Source organism: Pogona vitticeps, chromosome 9 (genome assembly GCF_051106095.1).
Source record: "Pogona vitticeps strain Pit_001003342236 chromosome 9, PviZW2.1, whole genome shotgun sequence".
NCBI classification, from domain to species: Eukaryota; Metazoa; Chordata; class Lepidosauria; order Squamata; family Agamidae; genus Pogona; species Pogona vitticeps.
Genome location: NC_135791.1, coordinates 17,144,973 through 17,159,086, shown reverse-complemented (window position 1 = coordinate 17,159,086; position 14,114 = coordinate 17,144,973). Strand labels below are relative to the sequence as shown.

The window sequence follows — 14,114 nt, the reverse complement described above, 5'->3', positions numbered from 1 at the left end:
ACACAAACACACGATAATGGAGTTTAAAAAAGAGCTCTACATACACACACACACACTCTCTCTCTCTCTTCCGGTGATCAATGACCTCCTCTCCAGACCTCCAAGTGCTGGTAGCTGAAGGAATGTAGCAGGAGCCAGCTCTCCCCCTTTAGGCTTCTGGCACAGTTTAGAACGACATAAAATTAAGGTACAACATCTTGCAGGGAGTCAACATATGCAAAAAATAAGGCGCCCTACTGTAGAAGGCCCAGCATTACTCCAGCATGCAGAAGCCTCTGGGCTGCAGTGACAAGAATGCAATGAAATAGATGGAATAGAAATTGCTCTCCCCGATTCATGCAATTTCAACTGTACAGGAAATGAGCTCAAAAGCTTGGAAAATTTATTTATTTTTTTGGACTACAAATTCCAGAATCCCCAAGCTAATACTTCCATTGTCCCCACAAGCTGCAAATTCTGGCAGCTGCAGTCCAACAAGGATAAACTCTCCAAGCTCTGTCTGAAAGTCTAAATGCAGCTTCTTTGCCAAGCCAGGGGAGGGGGAAGGCTGGTGATGGCTCTTTGCCTGAGGCTGGGTTGGAGGAAACAAAGTCAACTTTTTAATGCTACGAAACATACGCAATTGGCATGGTTATAGTTTCCTGCACAAATTCGGGGAGATGCAGCACCTCTAAGGAGGAACCTCTGACAATTTGGAACAGTTTCTTTCTCAGCAACTTCACAAAAACAGTAGTGTGGGCGAGGTATACCTGCACCATCCTTGCCAACCGAGGTGAACGTGTCACTGAAGAGAATCTGAACATTGTTGAGAAGGAATTCGACCACGAGCGACTGAACCCTGACCTCCTGAAATGCATCAGCTCCACACTGGGCAACCGATTCCAGAGCCACTGACCTACCATACAAAATGGAGGGGGGGGGAGATATGAGGCAAAAGAAAAGCCTGAGGCGGGAACAAGCATGCCATAGCCACAGGACTACAGCCTAGAGAGGGCACGGTACAGGGCCAAGACAACATGGCTGCATAGGGAACAGATCCCCATGACAGCTTTCCCCTCATGGGCTGGGTCAGAACACCGAAGAATTATGGGAACGGAACAGAGGGGTCAAGTTATGCTCAAGAGCTGTGGCTGCTTTATTCCCAGGTGTCAGTGCAGGAAAGGATGAGTTTTGCGCCCCGGAAAATTGCGGGCAGGGACTTGTGAGAGCAAAGGGGAAGCTCACAAAGGAACACAGAGAAGATTACAAGAGCAACGCAGGCAAAGAGCATAGGAGGCAGAGGGGAGAGGATCCGGGCAGTACAAGGAAGGCAGATGGGAAAGTGCCGAGGCAGGGCCATAGCTCTGGCCGTCTCACCGCAGCAGGTTGGGTGCCCAAACGATGGCTAAGTTGCGGATATGCATGCTGGTGTTTTGGCTGTGCATAGCCATGCGTGCCAGGTGCCGCAGGAGGAATTCCAGAGTCCTGTTGGGATAGAGCAGAAGCTGCTACAGCTGAAGAATCGGAATCTATGGCTTCCCCTCCCTGAGTCCCAAGCAGCTCCCCTTACATCCCAGTTCCCTCTCTCTTCCAAAGACTCCTCTGTCTACCCACCCTGCTCATTTTGGAGAGCTCTCTCAATATCCTCTGCTCTTTAGGCAACGCGTACCTATAATGTGGGGGAGGCAGTTGCTGGATGACATCGTGGACCCTCACCAAGCGTTCCTCATTCCCGGAAACGGATACAGCTTCCTGCAGAGATGGGAAGAGAAAACAATGGAGGCAAAGCAGCGTCGACATGACAATCAGGGCTCAGATGAAGCAAGGCAGTGGTACTGAATTTATCATGCCCACCTACAATGTACATTTCAATGAATTCTTATAGCACCCTTATTCCCTCTCACATTTCAGCATAGTGTACAATGAAACAGTAATGCCATTATTATAATAACAGCCATAATCCGGCTGGTTAGTTTCATCAGTGGAAGTCCAATGGTGTATCCTGCAGAAGCAAACTGCCACTAGTTAACCAGTTGCCTGTTCTATCTCTTGTCGTGGACCAGATCACAAGGGATATTATTAGCAGCAAGACTAACTCATGTCCGTAGATTTTTGTGGGTCTGCTCCAAATAGAAGTAATTCTGGATTCAACCCAATGAATCAGAGTACGCCCATTGAATCAATGGAACTTACAGAGGAGATGACTCACCAAATCTTCCCCGATTCATTAGGTCTACTCTAGGTGTGACTTAAAGCAAAGCAAAGGGTGCGGCTTACATACTACCCCATTGCCTTTAAAACTCTCTCAGGGTGGTTTACAATTTAATTATGCAGGGTACATATTGCCGCCGCCACCCCACAAGATAGGTACTCAATTTACCAACCCTGGAAGGCTGAGCCAACCTTGAGTCGGCTACCTGAATTTGTTGAGACTGAACTCAAATTGTGAGCAGATACAGCCCCCCCCAAAAAAACTACCAGTCACACATGCACTGGTAACAACAAGACTGGACTACTGTAATGTGCTATAAGTGGGGCAGCCTTTGAAGATGGTCCGGCAACTGCAACTGGTAAATGTTGCAGCCGCGCGGACTCATATCACACCAGTTCTGAAAAATTTACACTGGCTGCCGGTTGCTGCTTGGGCCAAATTCAAAGTGCTTACTTTGACATATAAAGCCCTAAACAGCTTAGGACCTGGTTACCTAAAGGACCACCTTCTTCCATATGAGCCTGCCTGTCCTCTAAGATCAGGCCAGGAGGCCCTTCTGAAGGTGCCATCCCAGAAAGAGGTGAGAGGGATAGCATGTCAAAATAGGGCCTTCTCGGCTGTTGCCCCCCAACTTTGGAATGCCCTGCCTTTAGAGATCCGCCTGGCTCCAACACTTTTGGGTTTTCGGCGCCAGGCAAAGACCTTTCTATATACTGTATTCACGAAGGCTTTCACGGCCGGGATCTAATGGCTGTTCTGGGTTTTTCGGGCTCTTTGGCTGTGTTCTGAAGGTTGTTTCGCCAGTCTCTGTGGCCGGCATCTTCAGAGGACAGGTTCCTCTGGTTGCTGTCTTCAGGTTGCTGTCCTCTGAAGATGCCGGCCACAGAGACTGGCGAAACAACCTTCAGAACACAGCCAAAGAGCCCGAAAAACCCAGAACAACCAAAAGACCTTTCTGTTTAGCCAGTATTTTACTTAAATAGTATCCTTTAGCTGGCTGTATGAGCGGCAGGATTTATTAATATTAATGTTTTAATGACTGTTTTTAATATAGGGCATTATTATAATATTGCCTATATTTAATGGTTTTAATGTTTTTAAAATTCTACTATTGTTGTACGCCGCTCAGAGACCATTGGTAACGGTGCGGCTAAAATTTTTTGTAAGTAAATAAATTAAAAGTGCCCTGGAGAATTTTGCTGCTCTTAAAACAACTGGGCAAACTATCTAAAAGGAAAACATACTGCTACAGAAGGGAAGAAAGTGATGTGAATCTCATCCAAATAGTAGAAAGGAAACAGTGGTGTGGGAATTCAAGAGCACAGCAAAGACAGGAAGCCATTAATCCATTCCGCCTTCTTCCAGCTTTATACCAAGCCAATGGACGGCTGACACATTGGGAAGCGACAAAGTTCACCTGAAGCAATGACAAGACCTTTCTTCAACTCATCTTCACTCCCTGCTTCCTGCCTGGGCAACATGCCTGAGCCAAGAGCCATCCCTTATTATGAAAGAAAGAATCCCCTCTTTTTTAAGAGGCAAAAGGAGACTGGAGCGAAGTAGAGTGGAGATAAATGGCTGCAAAGAGCATCCACAGTGCCATGGGACGGGGGGTCACAATGGCCAATGAGTAAGTGCAAGAGAAAAGTGAGACCATCAGAAGGGCTCCCGGGCTCCCATCATTCTATGGCCATGCTCCCAAGCCAGTGGTAGCTGTTATTCCATAAGACAAAGTGGGCCCCAGTGCAGAGGGAAATTCATATCTTTTATCATTTTGTTCGTTTAGTCGTGTCCGACTCTTTGTGACCCCATGGACCAGAGCACGCCAGGCCCTCCTATCTTCCACTGTCTCCCGGAGTTGGGTCAGATTCATGTTGGTTGCTTCGGTGACACTGTCCAACCATCTCATTCTCTGTCGTCCCCTTCTCCCCTTGCCTTCACACTTTCCTAACATTAAGGTCTTTTCCAGGGAGTCTTCTCTTTTATCTTTTATCATGTAGCCCATAAGAAGAGCATTCATCCATGCATGCTTCACAGTTAGTGCCATAGGGTGTTCCATTGCTTTAATGAAAGCTAAACACTGGGAAGAGCTGTCTGGATACAGCTCAGTGCTTTAGGTATCTGGCTATGGAGCCAGAGGTTGGGAGATACAAAATCAACAAATTTCCCCAAGGGGGCCAACAGCCCACTTCATTCACTGCAGTTCTGTACTTCATGGCCTGACATGATGAAGCGACATCTCTGATTCACATCTTTTGCAGTGTTAGGCATGCCGGGATGTTGATCTTGAAAGACCACAGTGCTAATCAAAGCCAATGTAAAAGAAAGGAGATGGGATGGGATGGTGAAAAAAATTCAACAGAACTGGAGTTAACTAAGCCTAAAATAGCACAGCACAAAGAACAGTCATACAAAAGAACAGGGAGGGAGTAGGAAGAAGTGCAGTATGTATTATCGCGTGGGCGACAACGTTGGCGGACAATCTAATTGCACTCTGCTGTTCCTCCTCCTCACTCTGTTTTGCTCTGCAATTCCTACTTCCATTGTTTCACCAGGGAAAGCCCCCCGGTGTAGAGAGGCAGCTGGTGGGTGCACATCCTGCGCCAACTCTCCCTTAACAGTTTGAGCATACGCAAGTTGCAGATATGAGTCACAGGGAGCATGAAGAAATACGAGAAGTGACAAATCTGGCAAGGATATGCAAAACTTGGGAAGTTACTTTTTCTGCACTTACTCCCTGAAGCTCATATCGGGTGAGAGATTTTGGGAGCTGTCGCCCAAAGGATTGCTTCCAAGCTCTGGATGATGGGCACTGAGAAGCAACACACTCCAGGGAGAGTTCCTTGTTTTGATTGCTGCTGATTTTACTTTCTTGGGCTCCATGATCACTGCAGATGGAGGCAGCAGCCCTGAAATTAAAAGACACCTGCTTTTTGGGAGGAAAGTGATGACAAACCTTGACAGCATCTTAAAAAGCAGAGACATCACCTTGCCAACAAAAGTCCACATAGTCAAAGCTATGGTTTTTCCTGTAGTGACGTATGGCTGGACCATAAAGAAAGCTGACCACCGAAGAATTGATGCCTTTGAACTGTGGTGCTGGAGGAGGCTCTTGAGAGTCCCCTGGATTGCAAGAACAAACCTATCAATTCTAAAGGAAATCAACCCTGAGTGCTCACTGGAAGGACAGATCCTGAAGCTGAGGCTCCAACACTTTGGCCATCTCATGTGAAGAGAAGAATCATTGGAAAAGACCCTGATGTTAGGAAAGTGTGAAGGCAAGAGGAGAAGGGGACGACAGAGGACAAGATGGTTGGACAGTGTCATCGAAGCAACCAACATGAATTTGACCCAACTCTGAGAAGCAGTGGAAGACAGGAGGGACTGGCGTGCTCTGGTCCATGGGGTCACGAAGAGTCGGACACGACTGAACAACTAAACAATGACGGCTCCACTTGGACTGGCAAAAATGATGCAGAATGCAGAGCTACAAGTGTGCCAAACAACAGGGGTGCAGAAAGGGCAAATGTTTGTTGAAAGAACCATTTAAAAGAAGATGTATTGTGTCATCATGATCATCATCATCATCTTAGACCTGCAGAGCTGGAAGGGAACCTATGGATCATTAATATCAGCCTCTGTCACAGCGGGGAATCAAAATCCCAACCACCGGCTCCCCAGCTAGAGAACTACACCGCTGAGCTATCCAGCAGTTCTTGTCCTGTGACCTAGGAGGTCCAGGTTCAAGCCCTCAATCATTCGGGAACGTTTCTGGGAGGTCTACGAAGACTCAATGTCATTTTAAGACTGTTTCCCCCCCCCCAGGCTGTTGTGTGGAGGAAGCAGGGAGGAGGAGAGTTCCGTATCACCTTTATCTCATTAGAGGATAAATATGTAATAAATAAGGAAGAAAGGAAGAACTTTCCCCAGCTTTTGCAAGACTCACAGCAAACTTGTTGTAGAGCTGATAGGTGAGCAGTGGGTTCGGCAACTCGCGGAAGTAGAGCTTGCAGAGAGAACTGACCGAGTGGATGTCTTGTAAATAGACGTCTTTGGAGAGCTCCGGAACCCTTTCGCTGTCAAACTCATGCCTGTGACGATAGGGTTGAGGGAGAGAATTACACAAAGCGACCACAAATTGCACAGACCCACACCTGTGTGCACCCTTTTCCTTGCCTTGGAAGGGCTAAACTGGACATGACAGGGGAATCTCTCCCCTTTCTGTCCAATTCACATATGAAGCAAAAAGAGGAGTGTGTATAAGAGAAGGAGGAGGGAGGGAGGCGGGATGGAATTCTCCTCCCTGAATGTACCTCACTTCTCTCCATTGCTCTCACCAGTTAAAAGCAGCTTCTATTGCTTTTAAGACCAGAGACTGGGCTTTAAAACAATGGTGCACACAGTCAAGAGCCATCTGAGCTGGAAACTGGCCACCTTTGGTTCCAGGTGAGGTGAGTGAATCACTGGAACCACACTCTGGAGCACCATCCAGAACAGTTCTTTGGACTGCCCTTCCCTGCCTACTACACTGGACCCTCGACTTACAGACGGCTCGACTTACAGACTTTTCGAGTTACAGACTTCTCTGGCTGCAAAATTTAGATTCGACTTGCAGCCGGAGAATCGACTTACAGACCAGAAAAACCCCAAAATGGAACAAAAATAGAATAAAAACCGCCGGTTATGGGATTAATTGGTTTTCAATGCATTGTAGGTCAATGTAGATTCGACCTACAGACTTTTTGACTTGCAGCCACCATTCCAATACAGATTAATTCCATAAATAGAGAGTCCACTGTAAAGGCAGCCATTAATATCTCCCATCCAGCAATGGCTATAAAAGCTTGCCCATGTTTTAACGAGGAATTTTTATTTCTTTACTGACAATATTCTTGTGTCTGGATATTGGGAAACTGCTCCTTTTCTCCTCTCTTTGTCCCACTCAAGGAGCTCTCATGCAACCCAGGCTCACGGCTGGGCCTTACCGCAATCGCTGGATGTTTGAGGAGACCCCAGAGAGACGGTAGATCCCGTCTACGATGCCGTGCTTCTCGATGAAATCAGAACAGGTGCGCAGTACCTGTGGAACTGGAGAAACAATATACTCATTCACATGTATTAGCAGGGTCATCCCAAAACTTTTGGCTACTTAAGCCAAGACATTTCTTTTCATTCCATGTGCAAAGCTGACTAGCAAGGAAAAGCATTCTCTTCTACACCTGGAGGCAGAAGGTTAGCTTGCCAGGGGAAGAGAATTGTGACACATTATAGGACATGAAGCTCTCATTCTTCCCTCCCCCCCGCAACAAAACTTTGTTTTTGTCTGTCAGCATTTACTTCCTGAGACAACTGCCTCAGTCCACTTTTTGACAGAACTGCCCCTATATATTATGTCCATAGCCCTTACAAGCCTACAAGGTAGATTCAGTACTCTGCACGATTACTGTGCCATTACATGAACATTTTCAAAGTTTCTTTATTGTGTTTAACCTCTTCAAAAGATCAAATGCTGGTCCGCAGCACCACACCAGCACAAAGTCTCACAGAGAGGCCTGCATGAAAGGAAAGACTTCCATAATTTGGGAGCCGTGACACAGAAGGCCCTCTCCCATGTCCTCACCAAATGTACTTGTGCAGGTGGCCAGACCAAGAGCGAGGGCCTTCTCCTCTAAGGATCTTAAAGCTTGAACAGGCTTAGCAGTACAATCACTCAGATTACAGTATTTACACCGGACACCCAAAATATCTGGAGGCAAGTCTTCCTTTTTCAAAAAATAAAGGAAGCTCATGATAAAATATTGAATAAAGAAACAAAATAATGAATTAAGGGACCGCATAGAGATTTATGACAGCCTTTGCTTCTTAACTCCGGAGGGACTGAGATATGCCACAGCTGCTTTCTCTCAAGGCTTGGAAATATAGCCGGATTTACCTAATAGCCCCATGAGCCTTCAAAATCCTTTTGAGAGTTTTATTTTGCTCTTTGTGAGCACTCTGTGTCTGGGGTGTCAACTAAAGATAGACTGTAGATTATGCTTACTACGTGCTTGTTCAACCTGCTAATACAATGACCACCCTGTTCTATATTTCTGTGTAATCCTGCAGCGGAAAGAGTGGTAAATGTCAGGAAATTGTGTATGGATTCAGCTGAAGGTACAAAGTTCTATGCACCATTAAACCAACCGAGTCTCCCATTAGAAACACACTTCCTCCAAAATGCTCTTTGTTGTCTTCTTCAGTCCATTAGCCCTCAAATCTGGAAAAGTTATGTTTACATACTAGAGTTCACAGAAGTCCTCCAGCTAGCATGTCCAGAATGACTAGAGCACTGTGGAAGGTGTTGACCCAAAAAGCAACATGTCAGAGCTCCCCTTTTCTCTTTAATGTCCAGCTGATTGGGCTGCTGCTAAAATAAAATTAAGCCACCTTATAGATGTCCAGGAACTAGATTAGGTGGACAGAGTGCCTGAAGAACTATGGATGGAGGCTTGTAGCATTGTACAAGAGGAAGTAACGAAAACCATCCCAAAGATAAGGAAATGCAAGAAAGGAAAGTGGCTGTCCAACAAGGCCTTACAAATAGCAGAGAAGAGAAGGGAAACAAAATGCAAGGGAGATAGGGAAAGTTACAGAAAATGGAATGCAACCTTACAAAAAATAGCAAGGAGAGACAAGAGGGCCTTCTAAAATGAACAATGCAAAGAAATACAGTGGTGCCTCGCTAGGCGATGATAATCCGTTCCAAAATCATCGTCTAGCGAAAAGCATTTCCCCATCGGAATGCATTGAAACCTGTTTAATGCATTCCAATGGGGAAGAATCGTCGCTGTCTAGCAAAGATTGGCCATGGGAAAGCCGCTTTACGAACTGGCAATCAGCTGTTTAAATAGCTGTCTTGTGAAGATTAGGTCCCGAAAACACCCATTTTGCAAGCACAGAGGGAGCTGTCAAAATTGTTGTCTAGTGAAAATTGGTTTGCGAAGCAGGGACCAAACATGGTCCAGCGAAATTCCCCCATAGGAATCACTATTTTGCGAATAGCGATTGCAAAAAGTCAATGTCTGGCGAAAAAACTGTAATGCGGGGTAACTGTCTAGCGAGGGACCACTGTAGAGGAAAATAAGAGAAAGGAAAAAACAGAGATCTGTTCAAGAAAATTGGAGATACAGTGGTGCCCCGCTTGATGATTACCTCGTTAAACGAGGAAATCGCTTTACGATGAAGTTTTTGCAATCGCTTTTGCAATCGCAAAACGATGTTTTAATAGGGAAAAAACGCTTTGCGACGATCGGTTCCCTGCTTCAGGAACCGATTTTTCGCTTAACGACGATCTTTACAGCTGAATGTTGGGTCTTCAAAATGGCCACCCGCTGTGCAAAATGGCTCCGTGCTGTGTTTTAGGATGGATTCCTCACTATACAGGCACTGGAAAATGGCCGCCCTATGGAGGATCTTCGCTGGATGCTGAGGTATTTTGCCCTTTGGAAAGCATTGAACTGGTTTTCAGTGCATTTCAATGGGATATTTACTTTCGGTTGAGGATGATTTTGTTCTACAGCGATTTTGCTGGAACGGATTATCCTCGTCAAGTGAGGCACCACTGTATTAAAGGAATATTTTGTGCAAAGATGGACATGATAAAGGACAAAAATGGTAGGGACGTCACAGAAGCAGAAGACATCAAGAAGAGGTGGCAAGAATACACAGAGGAATTATATCAGAAAGATTTAGATGTCCCGGACAACACAGATAGTTTGGTTGCTGACCTGGAGCCACTTCACTGGAGAGTGAAGTGGGGCTTAGAAAGCCTGGCTAACAACAAGGCCAGTGGAGGAGATGGCATTCCAGTTGAACTATTTAAGACCTCAAAAGATGACGCTGTTAAGGTGCTACACTCAATACGCCAGCAAGTTTGGAAAACTCAGCAGTGGTCAGAGGATTGGAAAAGAGCAGTCTACATCCCAGTCCCAAAGAAGGGCAGTGCCAAAGAATGCTCCAACTACCGGACAATTGCACTCATTTCACACGCTAGCAAGGTTATGCTCAAAATCCTCCAAGGTAGGCTTCAACAGTATGTGGACCGAGAACTCCCAGAGGTACAAGCTGGATTCTGAAGGGGCAGAGGAACTAGAGACCAAATTGCTAACATGCACTGGATTATGGAGAAAGCCAGAGAGTTCCAGAAAAACTACTTCTGCTTCATTGACTATGCAAAAGCCCTTGAGTGTGTGGATCACAGCAAACTATGGCAAGTCCTTAAAGAAATTGGAGTGTCTGACCACCTTATCTGTCTCCTAAGAAACCTATATGTGGGACAGGAAGCAAAAGTTACAACTGGATATGGAACAACTGATGGGTTTTAAATTGGGAAAGGAGTACGACAAGGCTGTATATTGTCCCCCATTTTATTTAACTTATATGCAGAATACATCATGCGGAAGGCCGGACTGGAGGAATCCCAAGCCAGAATTAAGATTGCCGGAAGAAATACCAACAACCTCCGATATGCAGATGATACCACTCTGATGACAGAAAGTGAGGAGGAATTAAAGAACGTCTTAATGAGGGTGAAAGAGAAGAGTGCAAAAAATGGCCTAAAGCTCAACATGAAAAAAACTAAGATCATAACCGCTGGTCCCATCATTTCCTAACAAATAGAAGGGGAAGATATGGAGGCAATGACAGATGGTGACAGCACCCATGAAATTAAAAGACGCCTGCTTCTTGGGAGGAAAGTGATGACAAACCTTGACAGCATCTTAAAAAGCAGAGACATCACCTTGCCGACAAAGGTCCGCATAGTCAAAGCTATGGTTTTTTCAGTAGCGATGTATGGAAGTGAGAGCTGGACCATAAAGAAGGCTGATCACTGAAGAATTGATGCCTTTGAATTGTGGCGCTGGAAGAGGCTCTTGAGAGTACCCTGGACTGCAAGGAGAACAAACCTATCAGTTCTAAAGGAAATCAACCCTGAGTGCTCACTTGAAGGACAGATCCTGAAGCTGAGGCTTCAGTACTTTGGCCATCTCATGAGAAGAAAAGAGTCCTTGGAAAAAACCTTGATGTTAGGAAGGTGTGATGGCAAGAGGAGAAGGGGACGACCGAGGATGAGATGGTTGGACAGTGTCACCGAAGCAACCAACATGAATCTGATCCAACTCCGGGAGGGAGTGGAAGACAGGAGGGCCTGACGTGCTCTGGTCCATGGGGTCTCGAAGAGTCGGACACGACTTAACGACTAAACAACAACAATAGATGTCCACTCAAAACCTACTAAATTTCATTTGAACCATAATAAACAATGGAGGAAACAAACGCGTCCCCTTCATTTTGTTTAACAGTAAAAATCATGTGCCATCAAGTCAATTCTGACGTGTGGTGACTCTTTTCAGGGTTTTCCGTTCCCTTCTTCTGGGGGATGTCCTGAGACTTAGCAGCTTGCCCAAGGCTACACAGGCTGGCTCTCCTCCCAGGAGGCACAGCAGGGAATCTAGCTCCCAATCTTTAGCTCCGCAGCCAGATGTCTAATCACAAAAAAGGACTTAATTTTGTTTTGCTACCTCAGAGGCTGCCTAGAGCGCTGTCTGAACTTTTCCTGAGCTGCCTGCCTGCCTGCCAACAGCTTGGAAGCAGAACAGCAGAACTCTCTGCTATTTAACCTCTTTTCTCTCTTCCACTGCAATTAGATGTGAGCCAGAGTGTGACACAGTTTGGGAATGTTACTTTCATGGACTATAACTCCAGGAATCTCCTGATCAGTATGGTCCCAGGTAATATTGGACTACAGCATCTGCAGGATTATGGGAATTGTGGTTCAGCACATCTAGCAGCCATGACCTTCGGCCAGTCACACACACTCAACCTAACTCAACTCACAAGGTTGTTGTGAAGCTATAAGAGCGGGTGGCAGAAATATATACATTGAATTCTTTGGGTGAAGAGCAACTACACCGTGCTAGTAAGCAGAGGTTGCTATGCTGTCTGGTTCAGAGAGGATCCATTTCTACAAACATACCATCACTTCCTGAATTCTTGAGGTGTTCCCCCAAATCACAGCCGAAGACTCTTTCCCGAAGGATCCCGCGCTGCTTCAGGCGCTGCTTGCTGGGCCTGGACTTCATGAAGGTGCGAAGGAAGCCAATAAGCTTGCCGTGTTTCTTGGAGACTGGGAGGGAAGGGAAGGGATTGGAGGAAGTGGGAGGGAGAGGCAACGGAGGGCAAGTTAAATGCACCAGACAGGAGAGATGGGGAAGGGGTGACCTTCTAGACATTGGTAGACTCCCTACTTCCGTCAACCCTAGCCAACACTGTCAGTGGCCCTGGACTACACGACTCACAAAATATTGATGGCCATGCATCCCTTGCCCCTATAATGCACAAAAAATTACCCTAAGAATCTTTCTTTTATGCAGCACATGCTATGGCGCTGCTGAAGATCAACATCCCAAAGCTACTACAGTGGTGCCTCGCATAACGAGCGCACCGTTTAACGACAAATCCGCATAGCAATCTATTTTTTTTAGATCGCTAATGCGATCGCATTGCGATGTTTTAATGGGCAAAACATCGCATTGCGATGATTGGTAAGCATTTTGCTTACCGATCTTCACATTGCGATGTTTTTTAAACAGCTGATCGGCAGTTCCAAAATGGCCGCCAGGTGCCCAAAATGGCCGCCGCAACCATTTTTGCGCGGTTTCCTCGCTTACCGAGGGCGCGAAAATGGCGGCGCTATGGAGGATCTTCGCTGAACGGTGAGTTTGGGGCCCATAGAAACGCATTAAACAAAGTTTAATGCGTTCCTATGGGTTTTTCCCTTCTGTTTAGCGATGTTTTCACATAGCAACGATTAATCCGGAACGGATTAACGTCGCTATGCGGGGCACCACTGTATACCAAGGGAATGCTGTTATTGACCTCAGTTGGGTCAGAAGCAGAGACTGAAGTGCCAGAGGGAAAGAGCTTAACCCACTGAACACATTTAATATAAGTATAGTGACCCTAACAGGGTTGTTAAGGTAAGGGAGGTATATAAGGAGTGGTTTTACCTACTCCCCCCCCAAGTGTTTCTATGGCTAAGTGACAAATCGAACCAAGTCCAGATCCTCAGTCATAGTCCAGATTTACTGTCACATGCCATTTGCCCTCAGATTAGTAGTTTAAATTAGTACAAGGCATCCTATGCAGAACGTGAGGGACACAAATCTGTATCTAGTCCATGCTGCTTTCATGTCTGGTGGTTTCATCCAATTTCCATGTCACTATGCAAGTTTTTAAAAGAATTTTTGCTGTCCTCTGAAGATGCCGGCCACAGAGACTGGCGAAACGTTAGGAAAAACCACCTTCAGAACATGGCCAAGAAGCCCGAAAAACCCACAACAACCATTACATCCCGGCCGTGAAAGCCTTCGCGAATACACAGAATTTTTAAACATTGCCATTTTTCCCCACGTGCAGTTGCCCTATCACACAAATGTTGTGTGTACCGTTCTATAATGTACACATTTGAGTGAAATTTTAAATCCCAGAGAATTGTAGTGAAGGTTAACTCTGCTCCAATCCACACCGTCTGACTACAAATGCAAATCAGGTTGCTTGGGTTAAATCCACAGCCCAAATGACTTTCTCCTCTTGCTTCTACACCAAAGAATTACTGACTTGCGCTAAAGGCAGCATAAACGAGATTAGGTTATGTCTCACCTGATGTTGGGGAGAGAAGGCCAGGGGGTCGGGGGATGCCACAGCTGATTCCTTCAGCATCTATGCAAGGGAGACACAGACAGGATGTAATAGACCAGAAAGAGTAAGTTAATATCCTGGTTTGTTTTGAAGCTGTTAACCACAGTTTATTAATTCAAATGAAAGTTGTTATTTACTGTATTACAGTATTTTAAAAAAACAATTTCTGGAACTTCGATATGGG

At 45.8% G+C, this 14,114-nt stretch overlaps 1 protein-coding gene across 1 annotated transcript in view; it reads right to left on the bottom strand.

The window, feature by feature from the left end:
- Nucleotides 1-14,114, bottom strand: part of ARHGAP33 (Rho GTPase activating protein 33) — a 57,654-nt gene that overhangs the window by 14,803 nt on the left and 28,737 nt on the right. Inside the window, exons 10-16 of the mRNA XM_072979449.2 lie at nucleotides 13,892-13,951; nucleotides 12,207-12,356; nucleotides 7,177-7,279; nucleotides 6,138-6,282; nucleotides 1,649-1,731; nucleotides 1,357-1,464; nucleotides 750-895 (exon numbers count right to left, since the gene is read on the bottom strand). Of these exons, the coding sequence (XP_072835550.2) occupies nucleotides 750-895; nucleotides 1,357-1,464; nucleotides 1,649-1,731; nucleotides 6,138-6,282; nucleotides 7,177-7,279; nucleotides 12,207-12,356; nucleotides 13,892-13,951 (795 nt within the window). The remainder of the gene's footprint in view (nucleotides 1-749; nucleotides 896-1,356; nucleotides 1,465-1,648; nucleotides 1,732-6,137; nucleotides 6,283-7,176; nucleotides 7,280-12,206; nucleotides 12,357-13,891; nucleotides 13,952-14,114) is intronic.